General features: G+C 37.1%; 1 protein-coding gene across 2 annotated transcripts in view; it reads left to right on the top strand.

The window, feature by feature from the left end:
- Window positions 1–18,334, top strand: part of BNC2 (basonuclin zinc finger protein 2) — a 328,552-nt gene extending 310,218 nt beyond the window's left edge. For both annotated transcript variants that reach the window (XM_064736710.1, XM_064736709.1), the window contains exon 6: window positions 17,491–18,334. In XM_064736710.1, coding sequence (XP_064592780.1) covers window positions 17,491–18,151 — 661 coding nt within the window. In that variant the 3' untranslated portion in view covers window positions 18,152–18,334. The remainder of the gene's footprint in view (window positions 1–17,490) is intronic.
- The last annotated feature ends 463 nt before the right edge of the window (window positions 18,335–18,797 follow it).

The following is an 18,797-nucleotide window of genomic DNA, read 5'->3' as shown; positions in this document are numbered from 1 at the left end:
TAAAACTCACAACTCCAGCTATGTTCTGTAATAAAATACAAGTTTAAGTGGAGATAGATAACTTTGGCTCATTATTTTTGTTTCCTTTAGAGGCACCTGATTTGGCTGAAGTCCTTTCCAATGCAACTCTAGTTAATCAAAGGTTAATCAAATATTCCCCCTTGTACATACACAAACCCCCAAATTGTTTACAGCGGGTGGAGCTGCTGTAAAAGGGGCTTTGGAAAGCAGGAATTGTGATACAGACTGCTTGTTACCAGACGTAGCATATCGCATCAGGAGAAAAAGCAGTGCTGCTTGAACAACGGAGGGGTTTTATTTGTGTCAGGGCTGCAAACCCTGCCTTTGCAGAAAGCCTCATGTACCAATTTGTGCTAAGGTTGACCAAATCTATCTTTATCATTCCTGCATCATTCCTGCCAAGGTCAACACCTGCAAAAATATCCTTCTGCCTGCAGTGTTGGAATATCCACTTTTTTTTAACCAGTGCTAATCTTTGCAAATTATGGTCAAGATCACCAGAAGATTTTAGTGTCCCACTTTGCATGTGTTTTTTTTTTTTTCAATTCAGGAGGAAGGGAAGCAAAGTAAGACTTCTTTTCCTTACTATCAAAGACCCAGAAGTTCTGTTATGCCTTCTAAAAATTAAACAGTATTGTTTTCCAATAGTCAAGCTCTGTTTAGCCTAGATATTTTTAAAAGCACCTATTTTCATCATTCTTCTGAGTTACAAGTAGCATCACTCATTAAATCACCCCTAATGCCTAGTTTTTTTTGGTCTTTTCCTCAGACTAGTCTTTCATTCTTCTTTACCTGGAAGCACTAGACTTGAGTAAACCACTTTTTCTTACATACTTCAGCAACCACTTCCTGAATAGCTGTTCATCCATTTCTGTTCCTGTATTTACTTCAGATGTCCTTTCTTCTGAAGACATGATGTTCAGGCTAAGCCTTGTTGCAAAAAGACAAGGGAGAATAAATAGGAAAAGGGACAATATTAAAAATTTTGTTAGAAACAATGTCATAAGCCTCCTTTTGAGTGGAAAGACATCTTTTCAAGCAACTTTTTAAATGGAAAAGAGATGGGAAGAAGATACAGTCCCTTGAGGACTGACCATTTGAATGGAATGATTTGCCGTTGTGGATTGAATTCTCTCTGGAGTCAGAGAAGATCTTGCCTGCAAGTGGGAAGAAGGGGCCAGTGGCCACAGTCAAATTCCCCTGGGATCTCTTTCCCAGCCTCATCTATGAGTTTTATCCCAGCACACACTGAGTTTTCCTTACAAAGAGATGGGTGTAGATAATCCTTGAAGTCAGCACAGGGTACAGCTGCTCAGAGAATGATCCTGAACAGGGGATGAGACATGTGGATGGGAGGAGGGAAGAATTATTTCCTGACCAAAGGGGGCAGCAATGCCAGAGTTTCATCTAAGTCTGAAGTAAAGGTCTGAAAGGTGCAACTTAGAGTGGTTGGCTTCATTTTGGTCTCTCACCTATGAGAGCCAAGAATTTTATGGTCAAAACCAGTGATGAAACAGGTGGTAGGTGGACCTTTTGCCTTCATTAGGTCTTGCTGAGAAACTTTTTTTTTGGAGGAGGAGAAATAGAGCCATCTTCTCAGTTGGACTTAGTGCATGCTAAATCCCCATTGCACATCAATATTGACACTATTAAAATCAGTTTAAATAAGGGGTTTAAGCTAGGATACAACATTAATAACAATAGGTGACTATGTTTTCCTTTCTCTCAAAGTATGGAAAATAAATTAATTCTCAATGTACCTGTTCAGAAGAACAAACCAAAACTTTTTATTTTGTCTGTCTGCTACTTAAGTAGGACTATTCATTACTCAGGTTTGTCATTTAGGTTTAAGTTTTCTCAAAAACTGAGCATGCATGCATATGCACGTGCATGTGTGTGTGCGTGCATGTGTGTGTGTGTTCCACAAGATGGGAAAGGTAATTGAGCCCCATGAATAAATTTTAAAACAAAATAATATCTGCTCAGGGTGACTTATAAATAAATATGAGGCAACTATTGATGCCAAGTGTGATCATGCCATTTGATTGCAGGTTAAATCAGTCCAGATTTAGAAACGTAAACTCCTTGATTTGTATGGAGCAAGACATCTGTAGGTGGTTTATTAAAGCCTGCTGATGTTTCCAGAACTAAATTTGTGCAGATATGGGCCTCTGGGTAGCTGTATGGAAAAAGCAGAGAGATACTTTTTGTCTGGTTACCTGACTTCCGGCCCTTGTACAGGTGTGCTTGAATAAATTAACATCAGTTACCTATGATGAGCCACTGCAAACATTGTCAAGGGAGGTGAAGATGTGAGAAATCTGTTACCTGCCTCCTGTTATCACCTCCTTGACACAATCTTCCTTCTGGGCTTGGAATCTTCTGCAAATAACTTTATAGAGAACTGTTTTCTATAAATGCTCTCAATTCTAGCTCCAAGAAATATAAGACTTTGCATCTGTCCATGATAATTATTACTGTATTCCCCAAATATAATTAGCTGTCACATACAACTTGAATTTCCTCCAATAAGAACAAGAAAATCCAGTTTTAAGACACTGGGTATTTGATGAACCATTTGTGAAGAGACAAAAATTGTATCTGATACATTTTTAAAAATCTAAACACATTTTACACCTGTACTATTGTTTCTGGTTGTGATGCAGTTCACAAAGAGACTAGCTGCATATCCAATACAATTGAATGAACCATTAGGTTTTCTCTTGCAGAGACACTAAGATATGTGTCATTGCTAATGTTCACATAACTCTTCCTTACCCAAGAGAAGCTGTATCATAAAGAAACATTTTGTGCCACCCCTAACAGAGATCTACTGATCTAACATCTTCCATGAGTAGTCATGTTGAACACAGACTGTCTGTCATATTGCATACTCACCAATGTGAACAGAAGAAGCAGAATTAAAACTAGAATGCATATAAAAAATGTCTTGAAAAGATGTTTAAGTCAGTTTTAAATAAGATTTTTAAATTTAAAAGAAAATAAAAAAATTGAAGCACGAGTCTGCTTATGTGAGCAAATATCGAAGCATCAGTTCTGGTGTGGAGGGAGTTTTTTCCAACTACATACAGTCATTTATTTGAGATTTGAATTGGAGGTGGTGGTTGTTTTTTAAAACAACTTGCTGTCTACATTTTCTTGTGCTGCTTTGGTATACAAAATTATGTCACTAAGAGAGGGAGAATACAGTTTTTTATGCAGTTCAAGAAGCCTCATTTTTATATGAACTGCAAATGAGCCAAGATACTTTCAGTGACCTGAAAAGTTTATTTAAACACACTGCTACACCAGGATTAACATAGGTGGGAAGCATAAGTAAAATATTGAAAAGACTAGCCAAAAGCAGAACATGTATTGAGCAATATTTTTGCCTGGTATTTATTGTGACAAATAGTGTAAATGTTTAATGTGTTTTGTCCAAGTTTCCTGCATAAGTTCTGTGTGTTTTCTGTTTGGTGAATGAGGTTATCTGGGAAGACAGGACAGGGAACATGACAGCCTATCATAATATCCTGGTTGCCCCTAGGTTCGTAGAAAATACTGAAAGAACCACAGATTTTCCAGAGAAGGGGAGATAATTATTTTCCATTCATTTGAGTAAATCTAAAGCTGTTTCCCATTTATGAAGATGTCCCATCTTCCCTAGAGTCTTTTGGAAGTGGGTTAAATAAAACATCTACCTACATAAGTTCCTGCAGGGAAAGCCTCTAGCTGTTCTTTTATACTTAAGAGCAGAAGGTTGTAAGATTTCTGCTACAGTGAAAGAAGCTGTAGTTTACAGATAGAAGATAACACCAGGACACTGCATCCAAAAGTCTGGGTGGAACAAGACACTGCACACTCTCAGGTGCAGGAGTCTGGGGAGAAATAATGAACAGTGAGGGAAACAAATTTATTACTGCCCTTTGGATTTACGGCTTTCAGTGAAGGACAGAGACAGGCAGGTAAATGCTGTCATACAGACAATCATGATCCATTCATTTGTCAGCTGTGCATGTCTGTTTGAAAAGAGAAACTATCAATTCAAGAGGTAAACTTTTCATCAGCTCTTATACCCTGACCAAAGCTTATTAATAGCTGAGACCATTTGCTTTTCCCCATAATGACAATGCTGCTCTTTCCCCTAGATTTGAGCTGTTTCATTCATTGGAACATGAACTGAGTGACTGTGTTGGGACATATACGAATTAATGTGAGTAAGAAAATTGGTGAGGCAAGTCTTATGAATGAAAACAAACAAGGAAACAAACAAACAAGCACACACACACAAAAAAAAAAAAAAAAGAAAACCTGAAAGAGGGAAAATTTACCATGTGTAGATGCCTCAAAATAGCTTGTAGATGCCTCAAAATAGCTATAACGCTTTGTTAAATGGTAGTGTGCCAGTTCTATCAGTATATCTAGATAGAGGTTGACATTTCAAAATGTGTTTTGAAGTAGAATTATGTAGCAGGTGATCAGTATGTTAAAACAAAGATCCTTTGGATTTCTATTCCATTGCTTTTTGACAAAATACATCTTAGCCACTGAGGTAGGTTAGACAGGAGAATTTTCCACTGAAATACATCGTAGTAAAATATGTTACTCAAAAACAGTTGTCAATTTATGGGCTCTGGGGAAAGAAAATTTAAAATCCAACTTCTCTAAACCTGGAACATTTTTTATGATTATACAAGCTGCTAGTCATTAGCAAATATGACAGGGAGTAAAAGCAAATTTGTGAAGTAGAGCCTATAGTTTCAGAAATATACTGTTCAATTAGAAAATATTAGTGGTAAAGCTAAAAACACTGCTCACTGCTTATCTCAGAGTGATCCTGAAGGAAGACACACAGAGTTATGAAAGAGAATTAAGTGCTCCACAGTGTCAAGGAAGGGAGCACTGTGTAGGTACTGCAAGTGCACTGCAAGACACTGTGCACAGCTTTTTACTACCCCTTAATCCTGAATAGCAGTGCTAAAAGTTTGCTATCCTTTGTCTCTTCAGGCAAACAGTGCCACACATCATGTACCAGTATTTGTGATGCTATGCTGTAGTACCTCAGTAGAAACCACTCATTCACGTCCAGCACGTACGCATAAAATGTTCTCTAATGGTACCTCTAGAGGTACCTCAGATGGTCTTTTGGGACCTGAGGTAACATAGGAATATCTCAGGTGAGATACCTCTTATCACTCATCACAAGTTAAAATTTTAATGGCAAACACTGGATATTTCCTGACAACGGTTTTAAGCCCACTGCTTCTAAAAAAAATCTAAGGCTTTTTGTAGTGTTTCCTGCTTTCCAGCAACATCTTCTAAATGAGCAGTTTACCATGTGCTAAGAAAACTATTTTTTAAATTATTTTTTTAATTAAGAGTCTATTTCACATTTAAGCTTGCCCTGAACAGCATTGCTTTAAAAGATCCGTCTAAGAAATAATTTAACATTCTTGCCATGAGGCACCTTCAAGCTTCATATAAATGGACCTGGAAGAGAAATGAAAGGGTTTTAGATTTGCCAGAAATGTATGCTCCCATAAAGGAGAAAGAATTGCAGGACTTTATTGGCATTGCGAATAAATGTAAAATGGTTTGTTTTGTGTGGGGAAAGCAGAGGAAGAGAAGGAAAGAATAATATTGTAATAAGAAGATATTTTTTGATGTCACTTTGGTTTTCTTTTTTTTTTCTTTTGAACAAAGAGGGGTAAGAAAGTCCCAAGCTGTATGTCTGTGTCAGACTATAAGAGTCTAAAACACCAAATGTAAATTACAGGCTTTATAAGTTGTTATTTCCAATGTTACTGAATTTTTTTTCAGTGCTTTACAAACTTTATTGCTTATTTTATTAACTAGGGAAAAGTGTTTCACATTTCGAGTTCAATACATTTTTTCCCCCCTTTCTTTCCCTCTTCCTCCCTCTCTCCTTTTCTTTGTTATGCCGGAATAAAGAAAGTAATTACAGTTACTTACAACAGAAAATACAAATGGGACATAGTTAATTTTGCTGCCTGTAAACCTTAGGTTGTAGTTTTGTGTTTTACACACAATATGTGGAAATAAAAATAGACCAAAGGTATGTGTGCCTGTGGATGTGTGTACTGAAAGAAAGACATACATTATGTTATTAGATAAGGATGTAAAAGTACAATGGATAGAAAGAGAACTTGGATTCCCTCTCAGATGGTAAATGAGCCCTTGTTTCAAGATGAAGATGCACACAGATATATCTACAATATATATATAATGTATTATGCAAGACTGAGAAGCAAGATTTCATGAGGAGGGGCCCTGGCAGGAATGATAACAGATCCTGCGCTAGATATCTCTCGGGTCTGATAGCCAGATAGGGGAACAACTCTAATTCTGCAGCCTTTTTAGTCTGTTCTGTCACAGAAGGGGCACTGCTGGGTCAGTCAGCTCACTAGTAATTGTGTTTTACAGACTTCTAAAGCAATTGGCTCAGTCAGTCCCAATTCAATAAAAGTGTAGAGCGAGAGTGAGAGCACTTTTGTTCTATTTTTTACTTGAAATTATTTCATTCAGCAGTCTGTCTTTTTTATTACCAGGATTTGACATTAGCACTCCAAGCTATATTAGCATCCATTTCAGCAGTTCAGTAATGGTATTAAAAAAACACTTAACTTCAACGGTGAATGGTTGTATGACAGTACCATAAAAATCCACATTAAAAAAAAACTTATGTATTTGTCCCTGCAAATTATTTTTCACTCGTTTAACCACTTCAAAACTACACTCTCTTGACTGGTGTTTGCAGGAGCTTTAGCAGCAAGGAAGGCTTGTAAAGGGGCTGCAACTGCAGCAACAATGGCATAAAGAGAAAAATTAAGACATTTGAAGAAGAAAAATGTGATAGGAACATGCAAGCATACATACATATACAACAAAGACCTTTCATTTTGAGTGGGTGCCTGTCATTCATCAACTGAAGTAAGATTTCTAAACTCAAATCACTCGAGGTAAAATCTTTGGCATCTTCCAGATTTCTGGGATTTAATTTTGAACCCAGCACTCTCCAAGCTTGGGACGGCAGCCTAACTATCTTGGCACTGCAGCGCATTCATAAATGACTGCATTAGGTTCTAAATTTTGATTAAACATTCCGTAATTAATCAATGGTAGACATGAAGCAGTTGGCAAGGTCCAGAGCTGCAAAATGTTTAAGACATAAAACATTACAAAGTAATTAGAATGTGCTCCTTCAAGAGAAGGATTGCCTTCAATAAAGAGGTAAATGATAGCATCATGTTTATTGTGGACGTAGGCAGCCAGTGCAATATGATAAACTGCAGGAGATACACGTATCAGTAATCATCCGCATTATTAGTGTCATTAATCATAATTCTAAAAATATGACAGCAGCAGCCAACTTTTTGACCAATTTTGCCTCTGCCTGTTGGCCGTTATAACTTCACTAATAGACTGCAGAGCTCCTGTGCGTGGCAGTTTGCATTGAGAATGGAAGGTTAATTATATTTGAGCTGCTGATTCCTTCTCTCCTCGGAAAAGACTGAGCACTTTGACAATCCCAGGAGCTCACTGCTGTTAAACCAGTAAAAGTACTTTATTGAAATTTTTTTTGTTGGTCAGGAATGAGTAGATGTTTCAAATGAGATATAAGCGCCAGGCTGGGACAGCTGCTAATGTTTCTTCCAAAATAATCCTTGGACAGCAAGCTGAACTTAGATATCTTTGCACATTCTCCTGTGGATGAGTAAAAAGTTGAGAATTTAATAAATGCTGACAATAGCATGTATGGAAAGATCTCAGAGGATTGAAATTATTGAGAAGTTGGGGCATCAATGAAAGGAGGTTTTAGGATAATCAGCTATCTGTGGACCTGATAGCGGTCCTTATTTAGTAATTTAAAATTACTAATAGAGGAACCCTATTGAAATGCCACATCATATTTGGTTTTATAGTTCCTCTGGTATTATATAAATAAAACCAGCATTTTTAGACAAACAAACATTAGGAATGAGAATTACTATTGTATTTTCATCAAAAGAAATGGTTTACAGATTTGCTGTGGCACCTGAAATTGTACAAAACTATCCCTCGACCTCAGGTTTTATTATGATTATTTCAAACTTGAGGTTCAATCAATAAAGAATCTGTAAATCTCCTAAGCAAACCATGAGATAATGTGTTGCTGTGCATCAACATCTAGAGAAAATATTTGGTTTGAAATCAGAGCTAGGGGAAAACTAGGAAATCTATCTGAATTTTTTCTTTATTTCTGCATAAACCGAAACTTGGAGTTCAGTAAAATTCATGAGTGGCATGCTGAACTTTAGGGTGTGTTTGTCAAAAACTTGCAAAATTATCACTTTTGGCTCTAGCAGTAAAATTAAATGAAGGATGAAAACTTCTGATTGCAAAACTGGGTTGATGTAAAATTTAGATCATTTAGGTTTGAAAAGAAACATTAATGCATGTATTCTTCATCCATTCAGTATTTCTTAAGGGAAAATGCATCTTGTGTCAAGGACTAGCAAATACTTCAACAGAGTGGATATGAGCACTTTATGCAGGACTGCAGTACACTGCACCAGCTAAACTTCTCTGTAGAGCTTGTGTAAATTGTAGAAAAAGCTTTTGAGTGATAGACAGCAGTGCTAAGCACCTGTTATGCCCATCAAAGGACCTTGTCATATGTATAACAACTTCTTGTGCCTGTAACATTGTGGCACTGCATTAGTTCACTTAGAAAATATTCTGTCAAATAAATCCTCTTATTCTAAACTTTCTCAGCCCGTCCAAGAGTGCTGGCTATTTTGTAATGAGTCTGTTTTGCTTCCAGGCAGCTAGTAAAGTGAGAGGTTGAAGTGCTGCAACACAGTTCTAAACGTTTCTCAGCAACTTTGGCAAGTATGCCAGTTGTTGTGCTTTTAGTTTTTAACATCTTTTGATCTTTAATGGACAACAAGAGTAATATATTAAAGAGTTCACCATAACCTCAATGCTTCTGAGCATGCACAACTGTTGTGAATGCATAATTCTGTTCACACCATAAGGACCATTTCATTAAACACCTCAACAGGTGTGTACTGAATTATTGCACATTTCAAAAGTCCCAAGCCTGACAGATTGGGTTTTTTAAATTATTTGGTAGCAAAAATTGCCAACAAATATCAGTTTTATATTTAACCTATTTGCCCACACAATCAACTATCCTGCCTTCCTAAATGCTATCACTGCATTAACATTTTTATGCATTCCATGGTGATGATAAATTGTTTTCTGACTCTAACTGTGGATTAAGTATGCAAAAGGCATGTTTGCCACTGCCAACAAACCAATAATTCTCACTAACATCTTCAGAGTTACAACATTTATAAAGTTGCAAAGTGGAGTAAACAAACCATCTGTTTGGCTTTACCATATATGTCATGCTCTCTTATTAGCATATTACAATTCATTTAGTAAACAAATTTGGTGATTTTGTTCATGTCAAAGTTAGAGGGAGCTTGAAGATGATTAACATTCCTGGGACAGGCACATTAATACATTGCTTCCTCTGCAAAGTTAAATGGCTTCTCAGGAGAATCACCCCTTGTTGACAAGATGAGACTGTCAATTTTGTTTGCCTGCCACATTAGGGGCCGTAAGGGGATGGGAAGCTCTGAGAAAGAGGAGCAGTGTAGGCAGCATAATTCACTGTGAATTGAAAAAAGAAGTCTAATTCTGATAAATGGTCGACCCCAATACATCCTACCTGTTATTACAACAGACGTGCCGTATCTGTGCAGTAAATTAGTTAAACCCCTAAAGAGTTTGATAGGAGCTTATCTTCAAGTGAATAATTTGAGTGTAGAGGGAGCTGTCTTCGTGACCAGTGTGAGTGATTTGTTTCATATTGAAAGGGATTGAAATGACTGGGCTCCACATCTTTAATTTGCAAGAACTTACTTGTCCTTTATTTCCTGTATTTAATAAGCACTGGGGGTTTTTTACTTTTTTTAATAGGTGCTGAACTGTATTTTACCTTTTGAATTTTCTTCCTATGAAAGGTTAATATTTTTCATATTCTGTGCAATTTTAGGCCTTAAGAGCTGATGCTATTACCTTTTTCGTGTAGAAATGCCATGGTTTTATCAGGTAGTATAGTATTTTTGCTTTGAGTCTTGCTGAAGTGTAGCCTCTATACCTACTTTTCCCCTAACACTCAGAGGCAAATTAAATATGATCTAATACATGGAAGCACTAATGTATAGACTTATACTTTGTCCTTGTTCAGATGAATGTGAATTTTATAATTTAGGTCAGATCAGGATCTCAAACTGTTACAATCTTTGCTTAGATTTATGGATTTTTTTTTCTTTTTAATTAAAAGAACGCAAAACAAAACAAACCCTGTATCAAAGACTGCTGATAGAGTGCCAAAATTAGAACAGTAAGTGAGACAATAATTTCTTTAACAGTTTCTGCAACTAATTAAATTCCAGGAACTGTTTTATTGTTGGTTCTCGTAATCAAATGGGAGAAATGATTGCTGCTTCTTTCTTGAAGAAGTATCAGAATTGAGGCCATTTCTTTCTCATAAATATGTACACTGTTATATTTAGCCAGAGTCTTACTTTCTGGTTCTTTGATTTTAGCTGCATGAAACTCAGCACTTTCAGTCTGCAGAGATTCTGAGAAAGCATAAAATTCTGGGTTTACTTTTCCATAGTGTTCACCTATTCTGGGCCTTTCTATGAGTTGTAGGCTTAAACAAGCAGGAAAGGGACATGAAATTGAGGTAAGAACATATTACTAAATTGTGTTAGAAACTAAAATTGTGTGAAAATTTAAAACAAAACCAAAAGTCTCAATTCTCTTTGCCTTTGAGGTGAAGAGAAACAAAGAAAACTTTCCTTTAACATTTCATTAAAGGTAAAAATGTAGGCTGAATACTGAGCTGAAGAAAAAAATCTCACAGGAGGGGTAATGAAAATTTCATTGTTTATATTTTAAACCAGATTGATAGAGCTTAGTTGTAAACTAAGTATAGCAGGAGGATAGCTTTTATGGGGCCTGTACAACTAGAGCAGTAACTTCCATATCTAGCTTTAATCAGTGGTTCATCAGTTTATACATAAATCACCAGCCAATTGTGTTCTGGCCTTTGATTTTCTAACAAAATCTTCTCAAACCACTGAAGATTTTGCGTTTTCAGGTTTTATAACCCAATAGTAGCTTCTGTCTTCTTTAAAAAAAAAAACAAATCTACTCTCACTCAGAAAAAACATAATTAGACAAAAAATAATTTTATGCTGTCTTTACATGCATTAAGTCTCAAAATATAATTTTATAGTGTTACTTAATGCTGGGATCAATTACTGATCTTGAAAAAAAGCTGACCGAAGACTGATGGCCTCCTGCCGTCACGTTCTGTTTGTGATTTCTTTGCAGTGTAAGAATGGTAGGACTAGGTGCCATTAATTTATCAAATCATGTGTTTGCCAGAAAAGTCACATTCAGAATATCTGAAATGTAAGAAATTACATTTCAGGGATGGTGGCTTTCTTGGAAATATAGGAAGAATGGTTGTGGCTTGATACAACTAGAAATGTGGGAATAGTTTCAGAATTTTAATGAACAACACCGTTGACTTTGATGATTGACTGAGATCTTTATCAGGGAGCTTTGTCATTTACAGTCAGACAAGAAGTAGTAGCTAGGACATTTTACTGGGACATCAGTTGGCTTGGCTTTTCTGTCTCACTGCATGAAGCAGTGGAAAATGGGTTTACACAGTCCCTAACAAATGTGCATCTCTTTCATTCTCACTCCTTTTCTCTCCCTCATCCCCTAATATTTAAGTATAATCATACTTTCTTCATGCTAAAATAATTAATAAAATAATACCATATGCTTAATTTTCAACAGCCTGTCCTGTTCTGAGCTGTGAACACATTCAACCTAATTTTTCATGCAGTTGGTTTTGTGACCTCTATAATGCTCACATCTAAATAAACAGCTCTATAATGCTCACATCTTAAAAAAACAGCTTTCTTAATCTGAATTCTCTCTCTCTGCTCTGTGCATCAGAGATGAGGTTTGCCGTGGTGAAGATAGGACTGCAGTTATGGGCACATCCAAATTTGGCCTTGAGTCATCTATAGGACTCATGCCAATTTCTATATCAGGACAAATTCTACTCTGATAAATTCCTTCTCCCTCACTTCAGAATGAAATTAAAAGACTGACTAAATAAAAAAACTAAACTAAAGTGGCCACTACATTTTTTTCTTTCCAACAAATGGACAGTAAATTAACAAAATCGGATTCCTTGACAAGTATAGAAGGAAACTGCTAAAGAGATCCCAGTCAGGATTTATGATCTGTGTAAATAGAATGTACGTTTAATTGACCATATTTCCTAGGCTTATAATCCCCTTCCTTTGGTTGGTGCACAGTGCATTTGTCGCTAAAAAAATTTGCAAGTAGTAGGTGGGGTGTAACCAACAGTGAATTCTGGTTAAGAAAGAATACTTCCATGAGCTTCGCAAGAGGAGGAAAATAGTACCACAGGTGAGATCATGCCCAGAATCAGGGAGCTTCTGTAACTGTTGTAGGATTCTGCATTGCATTGCTGCTGAAGTTCCTGTCTGAAAAGGCAGCGGTGAACTCAGAGGTTGACATTTCACCACAACCACACATCTTATGTGTATGATCATTATCATTATTATCCTCATGGCAGAACTGCTCCATTCTTATGGCCAAATTCACTCTAGTGAGAGCTTTGCATACACTTTTGCCTTCCATTTAAGTAATTAATTAATTAACAGTAACTTGGAAAGTGTGGTATTTATGTTAAAAAAAATCAGATATTCTGGGTCCTAGAATTTGCTCAAACTTCCTTGCCACACCAAGCTACAATTCAAAGCATCTTGGAAAAAATACCCTCCTCATTTTTATAGTATCTGACATGTAGTACAGACCTCAACAGGTATTTGGAAATTCTTTGCCCCAGATGGTATTTTCAGAACCAACCCTCTTCACCATCCCTTGTTGCCTAGGAACTGATAGGTGTAGTAACTGAAGCAGAGTGAGATATGCCTTTAGTTAAACTCATTTGATAGCATATTTCTGTCCGGAAGACTTCAATCACCAGTTCTCTCTACACAACATTTCCACTGTGAGGATCAAATGCCATTCTGGTAGTTGATGTACAAATGAACAATCTAGGAAGTCCAGAGGCTTTCAAAGGATTTAATAAGGTCAAATATTTTGTTTCATACACATATATTTATTTCTCCCAATCATTTATGTTCTTTAAGTTCTTTTCCCTGCAGATACAGCAGCAGTTGAAGTGTTGCAAATGACACCAGAGATGGCCTTAAATTAGCTAGCTGAGGTAGGAGAAGTAATGAAGCCATGGCAAGATGAAGCTCAGCAGGTTTTGGCATATTTTGCTTCAAGATTTTCTGTCTGTTTGATGGCAGTATTCATGTATTGGCACAAATCACTCTGCCCAAGCTGTGCCTCGGCTTACTTTGGGACCACTGTTTACACATACCTGGGAGCAGAGGAGGAAGACGTAAGGAGCTCTGTAAATCACATCAGGGAACAGAATAGCTGAAGCAAGAAACTTTAGGTGTCATGGGGAGGAGCAGATGAACAAGATGACAGGTGGTTAGCATTGGCTGAGGGCTCATAGGGGTCTCCTAGGGTTTGGGAGTGACAAAGCAGAGGAGAAAGGGTTGGATTAGGATGGAAAATGTCTGTTTGGTATGCAAAAGGGAGTCTGAGACTTTGGGGTGTTTAATAAGATCTCAAAACTTCAGTATCTAAATAAATGAATTTTTTTCACAACTCATACCTCCTTCTCCACTAGAATATTTTCACATATGATATTTAGGGACAGTATTAAGCACAAGTGAAATAGATTAAGAAATGAATGTAAAAGAATCAATTCTTTTGAACTGTGGTTGCATAATGGAAATCGACTGCTATGAATGAACCTATGTTCAGAAGTTATGAACAGCAGAGCTAATGCACTGCCATGAGTTCATCTTTATTATTGCATTACACCTGAATCAATTGATAAAGTAGCTTCTTTTTAAGGCTAGGAATGGCACTTAATTGAATAAAAGTCAATGTAATTATATTAGGAGAATCCAACAGTACTGCTGACAGCGGAAAAGGGACACTACTGAGCAGGGTGCCAGAACTGGTCCGCACATTTCTGCACATCGTTTGCCTGACAGATATTATGGGCTGGTACATACTTTAACTAGATTACTGATTGTTACTGCTGTAAGTGAGAATTTAATAAGGGAGGCATCTCTTCTTATCAGAGCATCAGCAGAGTTTGCATCCCTCCACTGGTCTTTCTCAGAATGGCCTTTGTCTATCTGGGGCTTGGTGCCCCCTCTAACATGGCAGTTTATTCTTATCTCTTCATTTAGTGAATGCTGAAGTTTTCTTCACTGCATGCCTGACTGTTGTTTTTCTCAGCAGAAAACCAAGGAAATAGAAAGTGAAAATGCATGGAAGCAACAATTACAGTTATCCTAACTAGCTTGTATGCTGAAACAAATTCCCATAACACAGGAGTGAAGAGGGGAGAGAAGGGGAGAAATTATAAGTACACACATGAGTACTTTATGAATAGTTTGCAGTTAGCCTTATGATGATAAGCACAAATGTGCTTTTACAGTCATTTAATAACTCTGGTCAGTGTGGACAGGCCTTCACAGTAAGCGTTTCCTGTACTGCACTTAGCTACTTTACACGGAGCTATATCCCATCTGAAACCAGGAAGGCAAGGGACCATCAGGACTACTGTTTATCATCCATGTATGTGCACTGCATGCATCTGTTCAGAACTCATTTGTGGATAATAATCAGTATGGTGTGAATATACTTTGATTAATTTGCATTATGTTTTCTGTATTGTGTGATTGAGTCAGTATCCATCAGGACAACAGTATAAATGATATTACAGCTAACAAAAACCAGGTTCACAATCAAGAATTTTTTTTAAGTCTGTGTTTTATTGATTTCAGATTTTTTTTTTAACCAGATATGTCTGGATTGGAATGTGAATTTGTTCTCTCTCTCTCTCTTTCTCTCTCTTTCTCTCTCGCTCTCTATCTCTCCTCCCCCTCCCCTTTCTTTCTCTTTTCTCCGCTCCTCTCTCTCTTTTGTGATCTCAATTTAGCAAAAGATTAGAAAGCTGATCTTATCACAAGGTAAGCTCAGCCTTCCTAAGTGCAGTGTGGGGATATGCATAATTACACTTCTATGCCTCAAAAAAGCAATGGTGCTATATTTGCTTGTGTGAAAAGAGTATTTCCCATGTGGGGCAAAACCAAGAAATACTCTCCACTTTTTTTCCACCCTTGCCCATACCTCTCAACTGTCTCTCATTAGGAGAGAAATCCTCTGTTCTAGACCACCCCCTTACTGGAATAATTGCATCCCAAGCACACACAATTCAATTAAACTACATTTTAGTATCAGTTTTATGTCAGAGAACAGTTACTTGCATTTGCAGATGAATGGGACATATTAGTTCTATTGCTGTTTGTTTATTCCCTTAAGTTACATGCAATAGATAAATTAATCACAAAGTGTTAGAAAATTACAGAGATTTACTCCACATCAATTTAATCTTCCTACATTTGCATTTGTTTTATTTATTTGCATTGCATTGCTGTACCATGTTTGCGACTTCAGTTGGTTGAGAGGTATGTTTTAAAGGGTTTCTTAAAATAAAAGCTTCCAATAAGGACATATTGCTAATAGCTATTGTTCCTCTTCTCCCTTTTTTGTTAATGAAGGACCTGAATGTCTGTAAAATATTTGATCATTGTTGTGTCTTCCCTTGCCAATTTTGTGCCTAGTGCTTTTTTGCAAATTAAGCTATTCCTATGTTAAAATTCTCTCTTTCTCTCTCTCTTTCCCCACCCTCCTCCCGCTCCCCACCCCCCTCTTCTTTTCCCTCCTACATTTGGGCTCTGATCTGCAATTTATAATGGGCAGACAGACTGGTGAGTCTGCATGTTGTAAATTGCGGGTTTGGGTCCTTAGCTTGCAAAGAATGTTATGCAGTAGAACTTCGCTAATTCTTTTTTTGCTGACTCGAAATTCAAGTCACCCTCCAAAGAAGCTGAATAAATATTTGTCATTTCCTTAGCAATGCTGCGCATTCTGAAAACTGAACCCTAAAGTTTTCTGTTACTGAAAACTTTGCACTGATATCCTATACCTAAGCACTTCAGCAAAATGAGCATGTTCTGTGTTCTGAGGTTTTGATGTCCATCATGTTTGTTGGTTGCATCATTAATTCAGAAAATGCAATTTTTCAAAGAGGGTTTCCTGACACTACTGCAAATCAGTGAGGTTCTACTGCAGTGGATGAATAAAGCCAATGCCAAAAGTGGAGAGCAGAATGCAGTTTCAAATAATAGGCTATTTTACACATTTACTAACCGAAAGGCTTACATTGTTTGCAAATGTAGGTCTTTATTTCTTGAGAGCAAAGGCCCAGATCCTGTAAAACACTTTAGAGTTTTTTAATTTGCAGCTCTTGGGATCTAGTTTAAAATCCACCTCCATCAGTGACAGTTTTCCATTGCCTTAATATTTGCAGTAACTTCAGCAAATACCTAAACCAAACCATGCTTAAGGTTTTTGATTGATTTGAGGCAAAATTCTCACTGCCAATAATGGGGTTTTTTACTGGACATTACACTGCTTGAGTCAATCAGCACTGCATGCAGACAAGGAAAAGGACAAGGAGGAGTGGCAGTGACAACTTAGAAGGATGAAATCACTAACTTTGACTAAGGTTTTCAGAAACTTACATGTAGATTTCAAAGACTTGTTCTCTTAAACCCCTTAAGTCTTCTTCATCTTGGTTTGGCCTGATTCTGAATCCTTTTATACATGAATTAAATTACCAGAATCAGGACCTCTAACAATGTCTTATTTGGTTACCTCTATTTTACTTTGCTCAGATATTTCACTTACAGAGTTATGTGAGTACATATATATATATAAATATAAATATAAACATCTTTTTATGTATGTATGTGTGAATAAGTATATAAAAACATGGCTAGACACACATTCCATATATTAATATTTTTGCCTCTTGAAGAGAAAGAAAGCAGGGATTCAGGAATCAAGAAGATAATTTTGTACTTTTTGCTAGTACAATTTATTATTTTTTAAATTTCAAATAAAAGTGCTGTAGCTGCTGTTGGACACTAATGTTGAGGAGCAGCAGCTAAAAAGAAAAGCAATAAGGGGGGGAATTTGCTTGTTTAGTTTTTATGTTGCAATTTGCCCACTTATAAAAAGACTGAAATTTCCAAGCAACGTGGATAGAGGATATTTTTATGAGAAATTATCAGTAAATCATAATTTGGATTTGGTGCTTGTTGACTGTATGTTTAATCAAAAATACTGTACATTTTTCCTTTTCTCCCTTCCCTCTTCCTTTCCCAGACACAGTGCTAACATAAACCTGCACCGTAAACTGTTGACCAAAGAACTGGATGACATGGGCTTGGACACTTCACAGCCTTCCCTTAGTAAGGACCTCCGCGATGAATTTTTGGTGAAGATATATGGCGCTCAGCATCAGATGGGGCTTGACATAAGGGAAGACACCTCCTCGCCTGCTGGCACTGAGGATTCCCATATGAATGGGTACGGCAGGGGCATGGCAGAAGACTATATGGTACTAGACCTGAGCACCACCTCCAGCATCCAGTCCAGCAGCAGTATCCATTCCTCAAGAGAATCTGATGCAGGAAGCGATGAGGGTATTCTCCTGGACGACGTCGATGGGGCAAGTGACAGCGGGGAATCTGCCCACAAAGCAGATGCCCCTGCCTTAGCTGTAGGTATGGGCACCGATGTCCCAGGATCCCTCATGTTCAACAGTGTTTCGGTGAGCAACGGTGGGATAATGTGTAACATTTGCCACAAAATGTACAGCAACAAGGGAACCCTCAGAGTGCACTACAAAACAGTGCACTTGCGAGAAATGCACAAGTGCAAAGTCCCTGGGTGCAACATGATGTTCTCCTCTGTCCGTAGCCGAAACCGGCACAGCCAGAACCCCAATCTGCATAAAAACATTCCTTTCACTTCGGTAGATTAGGTCAAGGATGGACACAGCATAATGCCAGCTCTCAGAGAGGGCCCACTCTACATCTGAACTGCCATATACAGTCTCCCTTCATATATATGCATATATGTATATGTATATGTATATGTATATGTATATGTATATGTATACGTATACGTATACGTATACGTATATGTATATGTATACACACACTCATAAATATACATATATATATATATAATTTTTCTTTTCTTTTTTAGCAAAAGAAAAAAACACCAGGTGCTTTTTCCCCTTTCTTGGTTGTTGGGGTTTTTTTCTTTTTTTTTTTTTTTTTTTTTTTTTAGTAGAAACAAAAACGTAGGACCTTTAATTTGGGGGAAGAGATTCTTGATAAAAAAACAAACAAACAAAAACAAATAAATAGAAAAGCTGCAGTTGTCCCTAGTTCTGTTAGAATGTTTTTGGTCATCTCCAAAGAGCCAGTTTGTTCTTCCCATAACTTTTGCCTGAAAAAAAAGAACAAAAAAGAACAAAAAAACCAAACCCAAAATGAAACAAAAAAAGAACAAAAAAACACACAAAAAATCCCCCCAAAAACACAAAAAAATTGCAAACAAACAAAAAGAGAAAGAAAAAACAATCTACTTAGTTGTCTTTGTGTCTTCTAAGCATTGGGGAT

The sequence above is a fragment of the Zonotrichia leucophrys genome, chromosome Z (genome assembly GCF_028769735.1).
Source record: "Zonotrichia leucophrys gambelii isolate GWCS_2022_RI chromosome Z, RI_Zleu_2.0, whole genome shotgun sequence".
In the NCBI taxonomy this organism is placed as follows: Eukaryota; Metazoa; Chordata; class Aves; order Passeriformes; family Passerellidae; genus Zonotrichia; species Zonotrichia leucophrys.
Note: the sequence above shows the minus strand (reverse complement) of the source record. Positions and strands in the feature narration are given on the sequence as shown.